The sequence below is a fragment of the Rhodnius prolixus genome, unplaced genomic scaffold, assembly GCF_049639745.1.
Source record: "Rhodnius prolixus isolate KJV_2025 unplaced genomic scaffold, Rpr scaffold_1, whole genome shotgun sequence".
Lineage (NCBI taxonomy): Eukaryota > Metazoa > Arthropoda > Insecta > Hemiptera > Reduviidae > Rhodnius > Rhodnius prolixus.
Window position 1 is genome coordinate 17,276,378 of NW_027411581.1, and position 20,771 is coordinate 17,297,148.

The window sequence follows — 20,771 nt, forward strand, 5'->3', positions numbered from 1 at the left end:
CCTATGTCAATTTGAAAATTTAGTTTCTTAATTTCACTGTAGAACAGGGAAAGAAAAACTTTTTTCCATTTATAAGGAAACAACCTTTAAAAGTCCATTACTAAAAAGAAGAGCAAGTTTTGTGGTTAAGCATTGGTAAATTTTGGATGAATTTGAGAACCTCCTCTGACTAGACTATCGACAACTTTTTTTATCATTCAACTAAACTTATAGGGTTGTTCGTTACTTTAAACACAAAAAGACAACAAAGGCAGCACATTACTAAACGTCTCTATGTAAAGAGGGAAAAAAAATGTTTACCAGATCTCCAAGCACGTCGAAGAAAAGCGAATGAAAAATTTAGAGCTGCTCTTGTGCCAACTTTTGCTAGTCCAGCTGAAGCCTTTTCAGCTAGTTTCAGTGAGCTGAAAAAAGTAAAGTTTTGAAATAAGTGCAAAGAAATATACTTTTTTCCTTGCCTATTCAGTTCATGATTTTTCCTAACAACCTATCTGATTTAAAATTATTGTTTTGCGTACAGAAAAAAAAAATTCTTAATAAAGGTCGTTACGATTAATTTGAACAACAACCAACGAAAGTCATCTCATCATTTGAGTAAAGAACTGTTCAGTAGCACAGGTTTATTACCTCTCTTAAGGTTATAATCTGCCAGCGGAATGAATGAAAATTTCACACGTATGCATCCTAGTAGTTTTAAATATGTATTGTAATCAATTGGAGCGCAAATTATCAATCGACAGACTACATTTCGAAAAGCAAATAAGAAAAGGATGGCGGAAATTTCCTCCCAAGCTAATTTTATTAAGGATTTCGGTGTGTAGGTCACCAAAAACTTTCGATATTTATTTATTTGTTTTTATAAATTTGATTGTCTAAACTTAGTCCACTCCACCTTACAAAATAATATACCAATAAAATATCAATAGAACAATAAATATTTTTAAAAAATGATTTAAAAAATAATATACAACAAAAAAGTATTGAATATAAAATTTAAAAATAAAAGTAACTAATCACTATCTCAAACTGAACGCACAAGTGATACAAAGTAGATTATAGGGGTTTGTTTAGGAAAGAAAAAGGATGATAATCTCCGGGGAATTGTCAAAAAAAAACCTTCCAACCAAAAAGAAGTGCCTAATTTCTTTGAGGTTTCAGGAAAAAACTGCGAAATGGCCTTTTGCCTAACTTAGATGGCTTTGAATCATACTCGAAACAGAACGAAAGTGCATGCACTGTACCTATTTGTCTCTCTGTAATGATACAATACTGTGAAATAAGAAGCACTTGTGCAACAATGCACAGAGAACATTCTAATGACCACATAATGAGCCCGCAGAGTTAATTCATTTTACCACTAATTCAATTTGGCGTTACCAAACGTACCAAATCTTTACCACGCAGAACCATTCACTCCAAATACAAGCTGTTCACTTCAAATTCAAAATATTATCCGTACAGTATCTCTTCCTGATACAATAGTGATGTACAATTGTTAATTTGGGTTGCTGAAGATTTGTTTATAAAGTCAACGCTTCTAATAATTAATACCTCTTCCCACTTATTGAATTAAAGTAACCACAAAATTAGAAATAAAAAAAATCAAGTTACTGATTTCCTAAAGAATTCTTATAAGATTAAAAAGTTCAAATAGTTTTGTACACTTTATTACCTCTTTTTTGAAGATGGACTTGTTATACAAGGTGACCCACTATTAGAAGAAACGAAACCTTTAACTGATGGAGTAATTTTTCTTTTATTGGCAACTTTTAAAGATCCCTCGCTTGAATTTGCAGTAGGTCTATGCCTGCCTAATGCCACAAAATACCTATGAGAAACCATTAATCGTTGCCTTAATCTACACGAAGAAAGAGCACTTCCACCCACTAAACGGCATAATTCACGCTGCTCGCAATGGAGTGACGAAAGACATGATATAAGATCTTCAGTTTCTGCAATAAAATTAAACGTAAAATTACGAATACAAATTTTACAAAGGTTTCCAAAATAAAATAGTAAATTAGTGTTTCTCAGTAGCAATTATTACAAAGCAATAGCAAAGTAAAATTTTCTGAACTGACTTTGTTCAGGTGCCCATGTCCAAAAATTAATAATATTTTGGGAAGGAGTAATTCTAGATGTGGCTTGCAATTGAGGAGCGTCCAGGGTTAATTGTTGGCATGGAACACAATTACATCCTCGTTGTGGGCCACATACTCCATCACAGCAACTACAGTTCAGTACTCTTAATCCGCAGTAATACACACCATTTTCACCTAGAAGTGAAATTGAATTTGCACAGAGTTTTACTTAATAAATATGAAATGATATTCTAGATTAAGTTGCGTTAAGAAATAATCTTTCCTTTCCCTTAATAAAAATTAATTTCTTTTAATCGCCATTTCTACAATTATTTTTTTTCGCAATAATTGATCCCTCCTAAATACTTTTTTTTTTTACAAAAATCCCTCAATTATTCCCATTATTGTGATTTCGGGTAGTTTAGAGTGATCTGAGTTCACAAAATAATCTGTTTACAACAGCCCCATAAGTTTTCGAATGCTACAGTCTTTCGAAAAGACATCTAAAAATTCTTGTATCCTTTAGCTCACGTCTCTGTGGGGTAAACAATGAACGAAGTTTATGTAAACATTTTTGATTTTGGACCACCATCGTTGGAAAAATTTAAACACCTACTTTGAAGAAGCGCTTAGTCATTTGAATAGCACAAATTTGTCTATTCGAAGTAAAGAATTATTTTCAAAACTTTTAATTATTACAAGATAAGAAATGAAAAACTAGTAATTACAAGGATAGAATCTTAGTAACTGGGAACATTTCCCTCAAAAAATTATCACTTCAAATCCAAGTATGAAAGGCCCACTTGTCTTTCTTTGTCTATATCTTGACATCTGTAATAAAAAATATTGAAAAAGTCACTAAGGACGCCAAAGGAAACCACTTTATATAGAATATAATACAAAAACAATTGGTGTTTGTGACTTTTTCAGACAGACAGTGTTTACAATATTCATCAGTCAAGAAATGAATGGAAGCAAGTTTTTACACTAACCCCTCAGTTATTGGTGCTTAAAAATTCCCTAGACCTCTCCAGTGCAGGGGTTATTGTAAACTGCAAATATAGTTTATAAATTACCGAAAATTATTGAATTTAAGAGGATTAATTAAAAAATGTACCTATCAAAAATTATCCGGAGAAGAATTTCTAGATATTGTGACATAAATCAACCCACCTTGTGAATCAAAAAACTTTATTTTTTCAGGTAATCGAATTTTAGTGTAAACTGGATAATTAGTGATCAAAAATATCTAATTAGTTCTCTATTTTTGAAAAATTACGCAATCTATCCTTTTTTTTTTTTTAACTCTGGATAGTATTTTATCTACAGTCACTACAAGGGAAATTGAAGCACTTGCACCAAAGATTCACCCATTCTTTACTCAGGCTCCTCTTTAAATCAACCGCGTACACCTAATAAACGTTTTTATTGTTCATTGAGGAACTGCTTATGAACGAAATACGAATATCCTCAAAGAAATTTGGTCCTCCTGCCCTCACCTTCTTCTTAGCCCACTATGTGTGAAGTATTCATTATATGAACAAATTAAGACTTTCGATTGGTAGGGTATCGGCGCTCCCTATAAAGATGTCCAACTGATTATTCAACATGAAATACGACATACAGGTACAGAACCAATTTTTTCGACTTCTTTCTTGCTTTAAATGTCATTCCTGTGAACTTGGTACAGCCGTAGGACAGCCAAGGATTCTAAATCTTGGATGTGGTAAAAACGCCAGGTTGAGGCGATGACCTTTGAGATCATGACCCTGAACCACACAACAAAAATAGGTCACGTCCGTATTAAACTTCCACTACTAGAATAAATACAAAACGTAGTGAATAACTGATGTCATTGGTAACGTTCTAGCTACATACCGCATCTAAATCATTTAAAACCTAGGTAACATTTACGTTACTTTCAAAAAACACAAAGTTCAAAGTTGATACTTGGAACTTCTTCACCGTTACTCAGGTGGTTCATCTACATACTACTTACATATGATACTCGTGCTGCACAACTAAAACTTAACTTCTGGTTTTTCCGCGTATCATTTTCAATGATAACCTATTTTTAATCTTTCTATTTGCTAAAGTACTTCTCATTACTGTAGATAAATTACTTACTGGTTTATTTACTGTAATAAAATCTTTGCATTTCTAGTTTATGGTATACTTGATATTTCTAGAATTCTAGTGACAAGATAATATAACCAAATATAAGTACCTTTATGTGCGAGTGCTCCAGCAGAATTAAGTAAGGATTCGCTGAATTCACCAAAGAGTTCCCCATCTTTCACAAGTTCATTCCATGAGTGAGCTAACTGGGGACGGCGTAAAGCTTCTTGCAAATCGGTTTTCAACCATTTAGAATCAAATCTAGTATTTGTAACGACATTGACATCTAAATAAGCACTCATGATGACTCATTCAACAGAGCTGAAATTGGAATAATTTGATTTTTGAAAAATAGTGTTTTGTAACAGATTGATAATAATCTTCAAAAATACATATTTACTTTTTTAATATCAACAATAACAAAATCCACTGCAAAGATAAGATTATTTTCATTATTAGACTTGATGATTTTCACAAAATAAAACCTTTTTTTTTAATAATAATAAATTGCTGTTTAACCCCTTTTGTTAACATTAAAATGTTTATCATTTGACCAATAATTTGTAAATAGAAACAGATAAGAATCATAAACCAATACTTTAGATATTGTTTGCCAAATAAAGTGTGAAACTATAAAAAATAAAAATAAAGTAAAATCATTAAATTTTTGTTTTAGATATAAATTCAATCTGTGAAACACTAAGATAAATCAACTATATACAACTGAAGAAATTCAATGACATTTTAAAACTATGTTAGGTGCTGTTTATACGTGTACTAAAACTTACCTTACCAAAGCATCAGAAGAAATACAAACACTTAAAATATACTCTTTGATGTTATTGATTTGCATTTTAAGGTATCCTCTCCTTGCGTTATTATTACATCTAGATTAATTGCACTAACTATTCAGCTAAAATCTGTACAATAATTTAACTCAAATCCCAGAAGACATCCATAACACACGACGTTCTAATGCGAGAAGCGGAGTCAATTAAAGTGGGATAACCCGGCCAATAATCAGATCATTTGGTATCGCATGAAGGTTCTTGTTTGGTTATCGCTAGCAACTGTGTAGCAACCTTTCGAATTCTTTGTAACCTACTCAAAAGATAAAAGACATTTTGATGTCAAGCGTGAATATGAGTGATTACGAAGTGTAATTAATACAAACATATCTATATACTTTAGTCAGTTCGGCGGAGGTTTTGTAACACCTTTGGCTAGATTTACTTTCTAGAAGTAAGATAAAATTCTTTCTTTTATGACAGTAAACTGCTTACTAATTTCGCACACAACAGAAATAGCGCTAAAACATGTTCATTTTATTATATATGAATTCAAATGACGGTTTTTCAGTTGTCTATGGCTGCAATTAGGCATTCGCTGCAGCATGAAGTGTTTCAACCATGTGATGAAAGATTACTCACTTTTGTCCACGTAACTAAAGCGTTGAAGAAGAAAAAGTCTAGCTTTTTATGTATTGCTGTTACAAAGGAATCTCCCTATACTGTTACCATTTATCAGGTATTTAATACAATTTCTTAGAAAAGAGTTATGCTAAAGTTGTCAATTATCCTTATTAAAATTCTTTGATGGAAAAAAGTAATGGCAACCGTACCTAAATTCAACTAAAATTATTTGACTAATGCAATTTCAAACTGCCATTAAAGAACACTTTTACTTACAATTATTCATGTTGCTTAACTCCATGATTCGTTCATTATATGAACGTTTAAAACTGTTAAAATACCTTTCAACAGTATTATATGTATGACCTATGAATTAACTCTCATTCCAGCTCTTTTTTCTTTTGCTTATAATCCTGTAAGAAAAGTTAATCTGTTATTTTTTAGGTGAAGAAAACAGAGAAAAATATTTTCAAAAAGAAAAGGAATTGGCCGTTAAACACATTAAAAATTGTTGATGGAAAATGCGCTTCAACGGTAAGTATTGTCACTAATGCTGTTTAAGTACTGCATTAAACACATACAGTACACAGGGCTCTTGTAAGCAACTGTAATGTGGAACCACGAAGAAAAGAAGTATAAAGTTTCGGACTACTCAGAAGACTAGGGCCGAAATCACTTAGAAGCTACACATCACCTAAATTTGCAACACAGTAATGCTACTTACATGAACATTAAGGGACCTTTGCTAAAAAAGCCAGTACCTAACTTATACAATCTTTCGAGTGCAAGTTTCTTCACTGAATTTGAATATAGTCGCACCCTCCATTATGTACCCTACATTACTGTATTAATCCTCATTCGATTCGTTAATTTCAATAGCAGTTTAGGAATTCACCTTTTTCTAATTATTATTCATACCTCTCAATCCTGATAATCTTCAACTTCGTTTAAAAGATGTAATATTTTCGTGTACAGAGTGCCAGTGTACTTGATTTCATGGAATGGGGTATGTCGCTACTTATTTTAACCAAAAGCGACAATAATCTTTTAAAAAACTAAGAAAATGTAAACAAAACCTTATATTTATAAGGTTACCTTCAATCTAAGGTAGCCTTACATTTATTTTATGGCGTTAAGATACATGATAAATTTACATTACACAGATCACATTTGTGTAAAAGATTTATTAAAGAAAATGTTTCTAAATCTCTTTCAAAAGGCCACGCGTGGTACAAATCCTCTTATGAGTAATACATCTAATTAGGACATAAATGAACCTCAAAAACTTAAAAGAACACGTAATTTGTACTCCACTACGGTTGGTGATATTTTAAATCTTGTCAATCTAGATTTGTTGAAACTTAAAGTAAGTTGAACATAGGTCTGTTCTTCGCAGATTAGCCCGTAGATTTGAATTGGAGGAAATATTATTTTAGAAGTTATCAGTTTGAACTTACCTAATAAGTTTATAAATTATTATCAGAAACATCAATGAAAATAACGAACCAGTCTAAGGTAGAGAGAATCTCGCCTTTAATACAAGCCCTTTATCAGGTCATCGAGTACTAGATATTTTGTTTGTAGTACTTATATTGATTATTAATTTTTTATTCTAGGATTCGAATGACTTCGATTTACATTTTGATAAAGTGTTCAAATGGTCAGCAACCAATCCTTTAGAAAGAAAAACTTTCATCATTGTATTATGGAAGGTAAAAAAAAAAAAAAATAGTATTATAAAGTTATAAATGAGTGCACAAAGATTCCGTTGAGGTCTTTGGACAGCAATTTACCAACTAGTATAATATCCCAAATAAAAATTCTTTCTTTTTGTGGTTTAAGTGCTTTCCAGTGATTTTGTCTTTTGTAGAAAGAATTTGTAGGTGCATGAATTACACATTACTTAAAAATTGGAAGAGAAAATAAAAGCTTTTTTAGGGTTTCTTAAAAAATGAATCTTAAATATTTGTATTAATGTAGGACTTAAGGATGTTAGAGAATTGCTAGTCCTTATTTTGCTTAAAAATAAATTAGTAATAATATTTTCATTTCCTGTTCAGCGCGATCTTGTGGGCCAATTAGGAAATTCATTACAAGCCTGCGGGCCGCTTATAAAATTAAATGTGTATCTATAAGATTTTACCCAATACAAAAACTCTGCAGTGAAAATTCAAAACAGAATTGATTATTATTATTAATAATAAATAGAAACACAAATTATATAATAATGACAATTATGCGATGGTCAAATAATGTTAAATTTATTTAATTAGTAGATATTTGTTTCTCACTCTTTCAAGTCGGCCGCAACGCGCGTATTTGCACAACGTAATTGATGATGCTGGTTTTCATCCGTTAAGTTCGAGTATGAGTTTTGTTTGGTAAATTTCATTTTCGAAAAAACGATTCGCAGATGAAAGTAGATCTTTTTGTACAACGTTTTGTGCTAGTTGTCTCAAATTAGAAAATTTTTCTTTTGTGACATAGGTGTTCTATTAGATAAAAATCTAATTTGATTCTCAGAGATACAGCAAATCAAAATATGAAGGAAATTTTAAGCTCCCTAAATTCATCATCTTATATCTCCTATATAAATACAGTTAGAAAGCTGCAATTAAACACTATCGAAAAGGTGGACGAGTACTATGATTGCCCATATTTTCGCAGAGATTGCACTAATGGGACTAGCTATTCGAAATAGGAGTATGAAGGAAATATAAAGCTCCAAAACTTTATCACTTTATATCTCCTTTAAAATTCAGCTAGAAAGGAGGAATTGGGCACAATTGTAGAGGTAAACGATTACTATAATTGTACATATTTTCGGAAAGTACAGTATAACTTTATGTTTGGTAAATTTTATTTTCGAAAAAAAAGATTCGCAGGTGAAAGTAGATCCAAAAGCGCTCGTAACGTTTTGTGCCAAATTTTTCAAATTAGAAAATTTTGCTTTTGTGACATTAGTGTTATAAAAATCTATGATTGATCCTGATGTTTCAAAAATGTGTTTTAGATCATTATTACATTGTAAGTCAATCAGTTCCATTTGGAGGTAATGAACAGATTTTCAAAAATTAGGATGAATATCGCGGGCCATAAAATTATTCAAGGCTAGCCATATGCAGCCTTGACCCGCGGGTTGGCCACCCCTGGTTAAGATTATTGGTCCGGGAAATATTGTTTCCGCATTATAAATATTTAGTTCTAATCTCCATGGTTTGAAATACTTTTCCAGCAATGCGTTTATTATCAAGAGAAACCAGAATTTAAAAACATACCTCCAGAATGGATAACAGGAGACACAGTAGTTCCAGTAGAGATTAATGTGCCAAATAATGGTAAATTATGTCATGCATTTTAAATGTTTTTGGTACTTAACGTGTTTTGATTCTGTTTTAAGAAAAAAGAATAATTTCTGGCAATAATTTAATTAATTTAAGTTATCAGAATGTCCAGTTTCTAAGCATACGCTTTAAACATCTAACTTTATTTTAATCAGACGTGATGATTCATTCACAGCAACTATTCGTTTAATAGTGAATGTTTTCGCTATCACTCTCTTGCCTAAATATCACAGCTACAGTTATTCCATGTGTAATTCAATCCTGTATCTGTTCTAGTGTGTAATTTGTTTAGTAGGTAAAGAGTAAAATAATTTTAACTTGACTTACAAATGAATCTCAACTACATCTGTTCACTTGCTAATAATACTACAGAACCTGTTGAAGCGGGAGAAGTGGAAGACTTTCAGGCACTTACCGAAAAAGAAGAATTCGATCTTGTGCAGCTTATGGAAGAATGCGGCTATGCAGTTAGCAACGCTGAAGCTTTTATGGAAAATCTTGCTAAAGATCTTTCAATCTTAGATGGGGTACATATCACAAAAAATTATTAGTTACTTTTGTAAATAATTTAAATATAATGTGTTTTTTAATTTGTCGGCTGATTAGGAGAATGTTCAAAGTGTTTTGGCGTCAGAAAAACGTGTATCTTCCTTAATGGATCACTTGGATGTGGCTATAAATGAAGTTGAAAGAGTGGAATCTCAGTTAAATGCATACGATGACATTTTATGTCATGTAAGAAATACAATGGAAAAAATGGAAGAAAAAAACAAATTGATAGAAATAGCGAATAAAAATAATCAAAAACTATTGTCTGAATTAGAAAAAGTTATAGTAAGTAATTATTGTGTTTTTTAAAAAAGTAGACTTTTTCTTAATGTAATTTTCTTAGTTGTAAGGAAACATTTTTCTTTAGATTTTGGCCTAATTGCCCAAAAAAAAAATGCAGTGGACATATTCATTTTGAAAATTATTCCATTAAATTAACATAATAAATTACGTAGTTGGACCCTGAGCCCCGCCTGGAAAAATAGGTTATTACTTAAAATTATTGATTGTGACTACTTAAAAATTGTTTAATTAGGTGGAGCTTGAGTTGGATAGTAAACATCAGGCAGCTCTTACTGATGCTGATTTAACAACGCCCCAAGGACTTCGCTCTGCTATTGAAGCCGGACAGGCACTACAAGCAGTAATGAATGCAGAAATTCAACCTGCACTTGTACAATTAGCAGCTGTTCAAGAACAGAAGAAAAGATTTGACAAATGGAAGACCAAGTTTTCACAAATAATATCCCGACATTTAAATAATCTTTTCATACACTTGGTGAGTTAAAAATCGAAATCTAAGTGTCAAACAAAAAATAGATATTTTTTCTTTTTTGGTCTGCTGAAATGTAACAAACTTGGAAATGTTATAAGGGTTGATAAAACTGCACGAAAAATTTTAATGTGCAGTGTGTTTCACAGATGACCTAATAAAAATAAATCCTCTGAGCGTGTAATTGTGCTGAGGACTTGACTAATGCAAACTGATGTTTAGTTATTTATAGGTTCATTTATTATAAAACGCATTTTTCTGCAAAAATAAAAAATACTGAAACAAATTTGCGAGATAAGCTTAATGTGGATTCGAGGTCACTCCTGATTACGATATATTTAAATTTGTGACAGCTTGGCTAAACGCTGCCAATTCTAGGGAATATCGACATAAAACCTCCAAGCATTTGAAATGCTTGTTGAAGCGTCAAATCCTAACTAAGGGCCAAGTAGAAAATACTCTAGGTAAGGGCAAGGAAATCTTCATATACACAAACATTATATTCATTAGAACCTAAGATTTGGAACCTCCTTGGATGACATCAGTATATCTAATTACGCTTGTAAATTTTCATCACAGGTAAACAAAAGACGGTAAACAAAAGTTCGTACAATCAAATTATCAAAGCTCTGACAGTCTTAAAGTTAAGAGGTGATTTGGTAAGAGTTTTACTTTCGCAACACTGGAAATCGACTGCGTGGCAGACCTCACAAAACTGACCACTGGGGGATTCTGAGGGTTGTCTTAAATATATTTTACCGCAGTGTGACAGATCGCAGTACAATAGCAATTGGGATTGTAAAACTTCCCATTGGTTTGACGTCACTTTCAACCTCTTTTAAAACCTCTTCCTTAAATCTGTCCTAAATGCCTTTTTCTGAATTTAAAAAAATGTTTTGTACGCTCACTTTTTATGATTACACTTTCTGTTTTCTTTGTTAATTAATTAGAAAATTAATTTAGGAGGTTCAGGGTCGCAACACTGAATAGTGAAAGCTGATGCCAAAGAAAATAAAACCGGAACCTCTATGTTCTGAGTATTGCTCTTCCACAAAATGTTTTACCCCTTTATATTTTACTTGCTTATTATTTTTAATATTTTGATTTTTATTTAAATTTTTTTGATAGGGGAATGATCCTGGTGAACTATCAGGTACATTAAGCGGAGACTTGAGCTTACCAAAACATTCTTCTCTTCACAAAGAACTTCAAAGTTATGCTCAGCTTATGCATTGGATGAAAGTAAATAGAAAAATCTAATTTAATTATTTTTTCTTTGTTTTAAAACAATATTGGTTAATTATTTATTTAAAATGTGTTCAAAATCTTTTGGCTATCCTTCCAAACAATTTATATTTTAGGTTACATAAAATAACACTTTGATTTAACAAAATATATAGTTAATTATCCAGATTAAAATGTGTTCTTTAAATTTTTAAAGGCTATGGATAGAAAAGCATATAATGCTCTAACAAAGGTGTACGTAACTGCTCTTGGAAAACTTTATGAAAGAGATATTCGATTTTTCCTGGAAGAGGCAAAGCAACATATTTGTGGACAAAGCGGCAAGTTTTATTAGTATTTCAATTTTTGTTGTTATTATTATTTTTTATTTAAAGAGTATCAACTCAAACCCCGGTTTCTACGCGTGGGAGTCTAGAGCACTATCCAATTAATTAATCCCTCCCTGCTAGCTAACAAACATGTTGCAAACAAGATGTTTTTTAATTATTCTTTTAATTATTATACTTTACAGACGATTGATATTTCTTAAAATCTTTTTAATTTCTTAATACAGCTATTCAAATCTGAAGAAATTTTCAGGGGAAGTTCAGTTTCTATTGGTTTTGCTATTTTTCTACTTATTTGATTATTTTGGTTATTACCCGCTACCGAATTGCATCGACCCTAAATGCCCTCGAATTTAAGGCGGATATAATCAAGTGCAGAAATATAAAATTCCCTCTTGGAATTTTTATTTTTATATTTGAGGCATTAAAATAAATAAAGGAGTAAATTATTTATCTTTTGGAGTTTTGATGAACTTTTTTTTTTCGTTTAACTATATGTAGATTTCGTTTCTATTTAAACATTTCCTACGTTTTGATTTTTTTAAACTTATTTTATGAATATTTAAATTTAAAAGAAACAGCAGTACGAGAAAAAAATGAATTATTGAATACTTGACATTGAATATAAGATGAACTCCATTTTAAAAATGTTTATTTTCTCGAAAAAAAGTGCTTATAGCTTGTCTTCAACACTCTTTATTGAGGGGTAATTTTATTGAAATTTCTAAACTATATTTACAGTTTCAAAACTTGTATTGTAATAAAATCAGGCGCCACAGTAGCCGAGCGGTTAGAAGCGAGACCTGTGAAGCTAATATGCTAATACTGGGTTCGATTCCCGGTCTTAGGCCTTGGATTTTATTTTAATGGTTAATAAAAGAAATTTACAGTAAAGTATGTTTGCTGCTAGTCGCTCCGTCCACGACACCTAATTGGTAGTTGGACGTAAAGCCCACCTGATAAAATAGGCGTTACTTTACTTTTTTTAAATTAATTTTATAATTATTATTATTATTTTTTCTAATAAAATCTTTGATTTCCATGTATGAAGTGCAATAAACACTCATGTCGAACCTAACTAAATAATATTAGATTGAAAGAGAAGCTTTGTGGATTTGTTGGTGATTCTACTGTGGGTTGTGTTGACTTGAAATGTATCTTAATTATTTTTTCTAAACTAATCTGTGGGTATTTTTGAGGTTAACAAAGATTTACGCTGCCATATTGATGTAGATTTTTAATTTTGATTTTCCCTATCATGAACTAAGTACGACAATTCCCTATTTGTTTATCGTCCAATAGGAATTTGTGTCATTTAAAAAAAAAAAAAATATGTTAAAGGGGTAGGTTAGTCGATTTTTTTGGTGCAGCTAAGTCGTAGCTAATCGAGTCCTAGTAGAAAAATTTAGGTGTACCTAATTTAGTAGCTAGTTGGACGCCTGAAAAAATAAGCATTATGTACTTCAGTTTTTTCATTAAAATAAAATTAATGCTGCTTAATGACAGTTGTTATTTACTGTTTTCTGTCATTTCGTTAAAAAAAATTCTTATTTTCCTTTTCTTTTATATTTGTCAGGCAGCGTAGTTAATACTTCTCGTGAGGATCTCAGTATGAGTGGAGGGGCTACTAGCAAAATAAAGGGTAGTATTAGTGGAAGCAGCAATAGTGGTTCTACTTCTCCTTCTGCTCTACTCGGTGTGGAAAGAGATTTTTGGCCTGATACAGATCCTCAAGAAAGATTTAGATATCACAAAGTATTTGACAGAGTATTAGCTCAATTGGGTCCTGTTTGCCTGGAAGAGCAACGCTTTGCTGTATCATTTTTCCAGCTAGACATATTAAGTCCTACAACTAAGGTTCATAGTTTATAGTAGACAACATGACTTAATATAATATCTATTTTATTTAAATACATAAATTTGTATATTTGAATATCATAAACTCAAGAACTTATCTTTGTAGAACACTCAGACAACACTAGATGCTGGTATTTCAAATGAAAACTTCAAGTCCGATGAGACAGTAGCCGTTCCTACACACAAAATTGAACGGCAAATGAACGAGGAAGTTAGAAAAATGATGGGAGAGATATTTGGTTGTATTGAACCAGAACTTATAAACTTTACTTCCCACTTTGAGAAGATTGACAGCATGTAAGGTTCACTCGTAAATAATAATAATAGCAATAATAATATAATGTCAACTTTATGTATTTCTTGCATGCTTAGATAAATGCAATTATTGTTTGTTTTTTTTAATGAGTTTTATTTTAGGTACTGTATGTACAGTCTTGTCTGTTTGAGTCATCACGTACTTTCTGCCCAAGATGCTGGATCCTTTCTTAGTAAAAGTTTTGGACCTGTATTAGTACAAGTCAAACGTTCATATGATCGATTCATGCAAATACAATTGCAATCTATATTAGATTGTCGAGGAAACAGAAAATCTAAGTGTGGTATATTACCATTTGTAGCAAACTTTGAGGTAAGATTTCATAGTAATTATAATTTAGTTGCCGTGGAAAAATAAGCACATTTTGGACGAATAATTCATTTGTAAAAATTGTTGGATGACTGAAGAGCCATTTGGATTAATTGTTGGATGACATTAGGATTAAATCATGACAGTTTTCAGTTTTTTTTTCAATACTGCACACTTCTGGATGTGCACGAACCATTAGTAAGGAACCAGATATTTAATCACTATAGTCCAAATTTTCAAACGGGTATCAGAGCGTTTTCAACGGTATTAGAGCAGCTAAAATTGCCGGGAACAAACCTAAATAAAGTACAAGAAAGAACACACAAACAAAATTACTTGGAAATACAGTATAATGAAGACTTCCATGCTATGTGTTTATTTTTTAACGGTGGAGAATTTGAATTAATTAAAATTAAACTCATGATTGGATCTACAATGCTGAACAATAACAATGATTTCTTCTTTTATTTAATTCAGATAGATGTGGGTTTTCAACCATTTTCAGTTTATAAATCTTTAGGCTTGACTTCCACTAATAAAGTTTCTATACTATCTCTACACTATAAGACTGACTTAGAGCAAGGTTACAGAGTCAACTACCTTATGTTAGATGAAATTATTAAATTTGACTTTTTATAAAATGAATTAACCATTATTGAGTCAGTGATGACAATATATTATAAAAGGAAGTGACCTATCAGTCTGACAAAAAATTTATGATAGCATAAGGGATAAAATGTTAAGTATTATAACGTACCAACAATGAGGATCCAAACCAATTTCCAAGTAGACTAATTTAAATAAGTTCTGTTCCAATAAAAATTGAATATTATGAAGTGAAAAGACGGAATGTTAGCACTTAAACTACTTTATTTCCAGAGTTAATTTTGAATGCAGTAAAATTAGTCAACTGGCCCAAAAGTCTATTTCAATAAAAAAAATTATATGTTAGGACGGTTTACAAAAATGAGCACATATAAGTTACATGCCTTGCGAAAAAACTTAAAACTATGTCGCCTCTCTTTCTCAAGGAGGGATAGAAAAAAAAATAATAATATAATAACCAATATGATACAACGCACTTAGAAATGAATACCAAAAAGGGACTTTTCTTTCAAGAAATACAAATCTTACGGCCATGTTTAATGAACTTGATGTAATCTCAGATTTCTTATACTTTAGTTTTCTTCTACAGTAATAAAAATTAAAGTTTTTGTGATATAATTTGTGTTGACAAAATAGCTTAAAAAAAGTTTTTGTTAAGTAAAAATGAATGAAGGGCTTAAAAGTAGTTCCTGCAAAAATCAATTTATATTTGAATGATAATTTTATTCCCCCAGAGATGGCTAAAGAAATAATATCGGCATATGAATAGTATCTCTTATCTTTATTTTTTATGTTAATTTCATCATCTTGTAGATTTTCGCAAAAACGGCTGAATCAGTTTTTAAAGAAAGTGATAGGCGAGCTGATCTGGATAAGTGGTATGTTAAGTTGGTTGGAGCTATGTTTGAAGCTATACCTACAATCGCAATGGATCATCCGAAGACTCCTCCAGAAATCATTAAAATGGGTTTGTAGAATAATTATTAAATATAATGGAAGAACAAATCCGTGTGAATCCATTAGTACTGTAAGGCCCTAAGCTCATCAGCCCATACGAATCCTTCAAGTTCAAGCATTGCACTGAATACAAAATTAAAAGCCTCAAAATTCATCAAGTCTTTGGGGCTAAATAGCTCCAGTGTCAACCTCGTTTGAAACACTTCTGTTTGAATTTTATTAATCTGTAGATTCCATTTTGGACGAATGTTCAAAAAATTGAAGCCTTAAATCTTTGTAAAATTCTATCTTTTGAATTGTTATTGTAGTAAGACAAAATCTTCAGGGTCTTCCCAGGTTTTTCCCTCTTCAGGAATTCCCGTTTCAGCAATAATTATGTTGAAGCATGTCACATATAATTCTGTCTCAGCAAACTTCTATATATTTTTTTTCAACTCTCATTACTTACAGTAATTTGAACTCGCTTTGTACGTTTTCTAGAACTCTTTCCGCGATAAACTATTCCTTCCCTTTAATTATTCCTTACGAATCTAAAAAGTGATCCAAAATTTAGTCTTAAAAATTTATTTAATACAATCGTGAATAAGTAACACGCTTCTTCCAGATTATTGGGTGTTATGCTGTACATTAATCCATTTTCCGCTCGTTAGTTGATGTGTGTGCCTGGATGTTGCCCATTTCAAATAGAAGTGACGTTTTATCGTCAGGTTTAAGATAGTTATTTTTTGTTTCGTTTTTGTCAATTCCGGCGTTTCTATCATTGCAACATCATCATTATTATTAATGATATAATAATAAACCCTATAGTCCAAACAAACAAAATAAATAAAAATAATGAATATAAACAAAGTTTCATGCTATTGCGGTGGAAACTGTATAATATGGTGAACGACACCACATTCCATATGCTGCTCCCATTATCAGAATAAACTATCTGTGATATAAAGTATTTGTGATATTCGCACTTCGCCATTGTATTATTTTGGAGACATCATTGCTGTGTTACCTGCCGCAAAATGCAACTCTCTGTGACCACTACTATCTCCTGAAAATTCTCGTTAAATATAAACTTTCTTTATGGTTCTTAGCCACCACTTGATACACTTGAATAGTTTGCACGAATCCTTCCATCTTCGGAAATTGACTTTCAGTTTGCAATTTGGAGGTCGTTATTTACGAAAGTGGAAGTTGTCTGTCATGGGTTTATTTTTGGGCTCACTCAATTATTAACCCGCACTTGCCTAGCAAAGTAAGCTGCTTTAACCAATTTAATGCCATTCAATGCCTAACCGACAGATAGATTGCAAAGTTATTCATGGTTGCCTCATGGATGCTGCCTCCTGCTTTCTACATAAATTTTTAATTTTGATGAATTCTGTTTTCGCCTTCTTGCGGGGCATGTAGAGTCTGGCCATGGGCGCTTTTGGATGACGCATATGGTTGGAAGATTCCTGGATCGGTCAAGTTCCTGAAACTCACTATTGTAGTATAGTTTAATCCTTAGGTGTAATTTTATCTCACGTTCAAGAAACGTAGAAATGATATATTTTTATTATATTTATTTATTTTTATTATAGTTATTATATTTTTCCAGAAAACTTTCATCATTTATTTGCTCTACTCTCTCAACTAAAAATAGCAGTTTTGGATGCGCAGAGAAAAGAAGCCAAACAGAAGTATAATGAAGCCCTCAGAGCGTACGTCACGAGATATTTTGGAAGACCGTTGGAAAAACTTAATGTGAGTGCATTGTATTACTTTAAATGAATAAAAGAAAAAAAATTAACTGGCGAAAATATTATAGATATTTTTCGAGGGTGTCCAAACAAAAGTTGGACAAGGAGTTGAGAAGTCTGAAATAAGTTACCAAATGGCCTTCAGCAAACAGGAATTGCGAAAAGTAATAAAGGAGTACCCTGGAAAAGAGGTAAAACGAGGTCTTGATCATTTATACAAAAAAGTTGAAAAACATTTGTGCGAAGAAGAAAATTTGTTACAGGTAAAATACTTAAGGCGTGTTTTTAACTTGAATTTCTATTAAGCTTAAAGCGTGTAATAAATAGTGGTGTTTTGAAGGTTGTTTGGCGTGCAATGCAAGAAGAATTCATACAACAATATAAATATATAGCAGACTTAGTTGAGAAGTGTTATCCAGGAGCTAATGTTACTTTGGAGTTTTCTATCGACGATGTACTACAATATTTCTCTGAAATAGCTAGGTCCCATTAGCAGAAGATACGCTAAATACTTACAATGTTGAAATTCGTATATCTGCCAATCTAATTCTTCAGATTTATTTAGTAGACTAGTATCTTTAAATAAAAGTTTGTAACTTAATAAGTGTTAGTTACATTTACACAATAAATCTATGTTTTGATAAATGTGCTGTTAAGTGACTCCTTCATTACCAATAATACTTGTAATCGAATTTCTTGATTCCAACTAATATATTTTGGCAAAGGATATTGTGTAAATCGTTGTTGCTTATAATGTGACCCGGTTAGAATGATGGGAATGAATCACATTTAGAATTTATTTTTTTTGCCTGTTAAAAGAGAACACCCTTCGGTTATTAAAATAGGTGGTTGCAATTCATGACGTATTATAAAAACTTCAGTTACAAGGACAAGGTAAAACATTCGAAATTGTGTTTCTTAGGTCCAAAAATACAATTTTTACCTACTCCATTTTTAGTTGAATGACATTTGTCTAACGTTTTTCCAATGATTCCTTCTCTGAGATTGATTCTTAAAGGGTGAGCCCCTATCACCTCTTCACTTGAGACCAAATGTTTTCCAGCCACAAAAACCTTTAAATTTGGACCTTGAGAAAATTGAGGTGAGGTATTTGCATAAGGTTTTAAGAAAACTAATTTTTTGAAAAGAACTTTAAGATTGCCATCTTTACCCATTCGCAAGATATTTTTGCATTCACAATTATTTCTCACTCTGATACCGTGGAAAGAATCGTGATCACTCATTCCAGTTACTTTATCAAATGAACTAATCTTTGAAAGAAAATAAGTGCTGTTTTTTGAGGTCTCCGGGCGAGGGTTGCAATTGGAGGTATGTATTAAGATGGAGGAAAACGTAATAATAATAACATCTAATAAGTTCACTTAAGCAGTTATCGAGATTCCGACTCTGTCACTTTGAAGATAAAGCAAGTGCTTTAACTGCCCAAGGTAAAATTTTATTCACTTTTCATATGACACCACTAATTCACTTTCGTAGTTAAAGTTGTGGTGGAAATACATAGGGACGATTTAATAAGGTACAATTCAAGGTCCTTTATTTTAAACTCTTCAGCTTATTGTCTGGAGACAGCAATGCGCTGAAAAAACACGACCTAGATAATGCCCTTAGCATAAAAATAATAAGTCTTCTTAAGGTCATAACAAATTGAAATAATAAAATGTGTACTTTATTATTTAAATGAACGGCCAAGTGAAATTTAAAATAAAATACATTCAATCGTGTAAACAATATGATACTTTTATTCAATCAAATTTTGAGAAGCATCTCAAAAAACGTAATTTAAACGGTGGCTATATTATTTTCGTTTCAGAAATCTGCAGTACATTGAATTAGATTACAATTTAAAGAACTACTATGGAACCTGAAGCAATATTTATTCCTCGGGAAGAGTTCTTGGAGGACTGTAGTTTAGGTAGACCAGCCCTGTCGCTTTTGCCTGTAAAAGAAATTTGTATTGAATAAAATATTTTTTTATTAATATTATCAATTGAGAAAGAATGCTAAATTATAATGAGTCACTTAAAATTAAGAAAAACGTTTCAAAATTAATGGCTAGTGGAAGATATGTACTTTTCAAGTTACCAAGGTACTTTTCAAGATACCTTAACCACTTTCCATACATTTAGACTCAAAAAAAAATAAAAAGTGGGTAGTTTATTATTATTATTTTTGTTTAGCGCAAAGTAATTCTCATTATTACACCAAACATAACAAAAATAATAAAGAATGCTAGCAAAATTGTATACGATAAACGATGATTGATCAAGTAGGAGGGCATTTATGTTATGCAAGTAATAGAAATTAAAATTTGTTACAAGAAATATATAATTGAAGATATACTCTTTCACTTATCTTACATTATTTAATTTTTAAAAGATGAAGGGGTTTTACGTTAAGTTAAAAAGTATCAAAATCATAACTCAACTACTTTAAAGAATCTGATTAAAGAAACAAATTAATACTCAAGAGTCTAAACTAATAATCAGTTACTATTAAATAAATACCGCAATTAATGTGATAACAGCAAAGATAACTCCAACAGCCAACTGTGTGTTGTACTTGGTCTGATTTGTGTTGTACTGAGTCTCCCAAGAGCCACAAGGTACTGGCAAGTCGTCCATCGTAACTGGAGTTGGAGCACCTTTATAGGCAGCTAATCCTCTAACTGTGGGAGCTGAGATGTAACAAATATATTAACATTTTATAATTTCGTCTATCAGCCAGTTAAAAAGGTACCTAGAAATTTTAATAAAAAACTTAAAATAATCTGCGATTTCAAAAATGATCAATCTAAGATGAAAGAAAATACTTGATCATTATGAAACGAATAAAATTTCGTCCTATTAAAGACGAAGAAACTAATCTGAAAAAAAAAGTAATGTTAATTTCCGCGAGACCCTAAGTATTTCAGAAATCAAGAAATCTAATTTAAACAAGATCGAAATATGAAACTTTATTACCATAACGTATTTGGTTCAAAGTCTGAACCGCTGGTTTAATTATTCTATTAAGCATATTATAGTACGTAAGAAACCACAAAGAAATGACGGATTTCACTCTCCAAACTGCTGAAAATTTTCACATAACCACACTTAAGATCAGATGTTTTATACCTCAGCCAC

General features: G+C 31.5%; 3 protein-coding genes across 7 annotated transcripts in view; 1 reads left to right on the forward strand and 2 right to left on the reverse strand.

Moving 5' to 3' along the window:
- The window catches only part of HERC2 (E3 ubiquitin-protein ligase HERC2), a 51,848-nt gene extending 46,627 nt beyond the window's left edge, over positions 1-5,221 (reverse strand). For all 4 annotated transcript variants that reach the window (XM_074131651.1, XM_074131633.1, XM_074131642.1 and 1 more), the window contains exons 1-5: positions 4,988-5,221; positions 4,309-4,520; positions 2,082-2,276; positions 1,673-1,952; positions 301-404 (exon numbers count right to left, since the gene is read on the reverse strand). In XM_074131651.1, the coding sequence (XP_073987752.1) occupies positions 301-404; positions 1,673-1,952; positions 2,082-2,276; positions 4,309-4,501 (772 nt within the window). In that variant the 5' untranslated portion in view covers positions 4,502-4,520; positions 4,988-5,221. The remainder of the gene's footprint in view (positions 1-300; positions 405-1,672; positions 1,953-2,081; positions 2,277-4,308; positions 4,521-4,987) is intronic.
- Positions 5,222-5,299: 78 nt separating this feature from the next.
- Positions 5,300-18,273, forward strand: Sec3 (exocyst complex component Sec3). 2 transcript variants are annotated; one of them, XM_074131740.1, is made up of 17 exons: positions 5,300-5,441; positions 5,559-5,726; positions 6,056-6,145; positions 7,228-7,323; positions 8,847-8,949; positions 9,328-9,482; positions 9,562-9,789; positions 10,040-10,282; positions 11,405-11,518; positions 11,718-11,845; positions 13,428-13,704; positions 13,811-14,001; positions 14,122-14,332; positions 15,749-15,902; positions 17,487-17,632; positions 17,697-17,891; positions 17,969-18,273. In XM_074131740.1, the coding sequence occupies exons 2-17, from the start codon at positions 5,565-5,567 to the stop codon at positions 18,119-18,121; spliced, it is 2,646 nt and encodes an 881-aa protein (XP_073987841.1). In that variant the 5' UTR covers positions 5,300-5,441; positions 5,559-5,564; the 3' UTR covers positions 18,122-18,273. The 2 variants fall into 2 exon arrangements, with proteins under 2 accessions (XP_073987841.1, XP_073987849.1); XM_074131748.1 differs by having other exon boundaries at positions 11,718-11,841; positions 13,424-13,704.
- Positions 18,274-19,293: 1,020 nt separating this feature from the next.
- Positions 19,294-20,770, reverse strand: COX7B (Cytochrome c oxidase subunit 7B). The gene is made up of 3 exons (XM_074131840.1): positions 20,610-20,770; positions 20,154-20,323; positions 19,294-19,585 (listed from the first exon to the last, which is right to left on the reverse strand). The coding sequence occupies exons 1-3, from the start codon at positions 20,662-20,664 to the stop codon at positions 19,523-19,525; spliced, it is 288 nt and encodes a 95-aa protein (XP_073987941.1). The 5' UTR covers positions 20,665-20,770; the 3' UTR covers positions 19,294-19,522.
- Position 20,771: the final 1 nt, after the last annotated feature.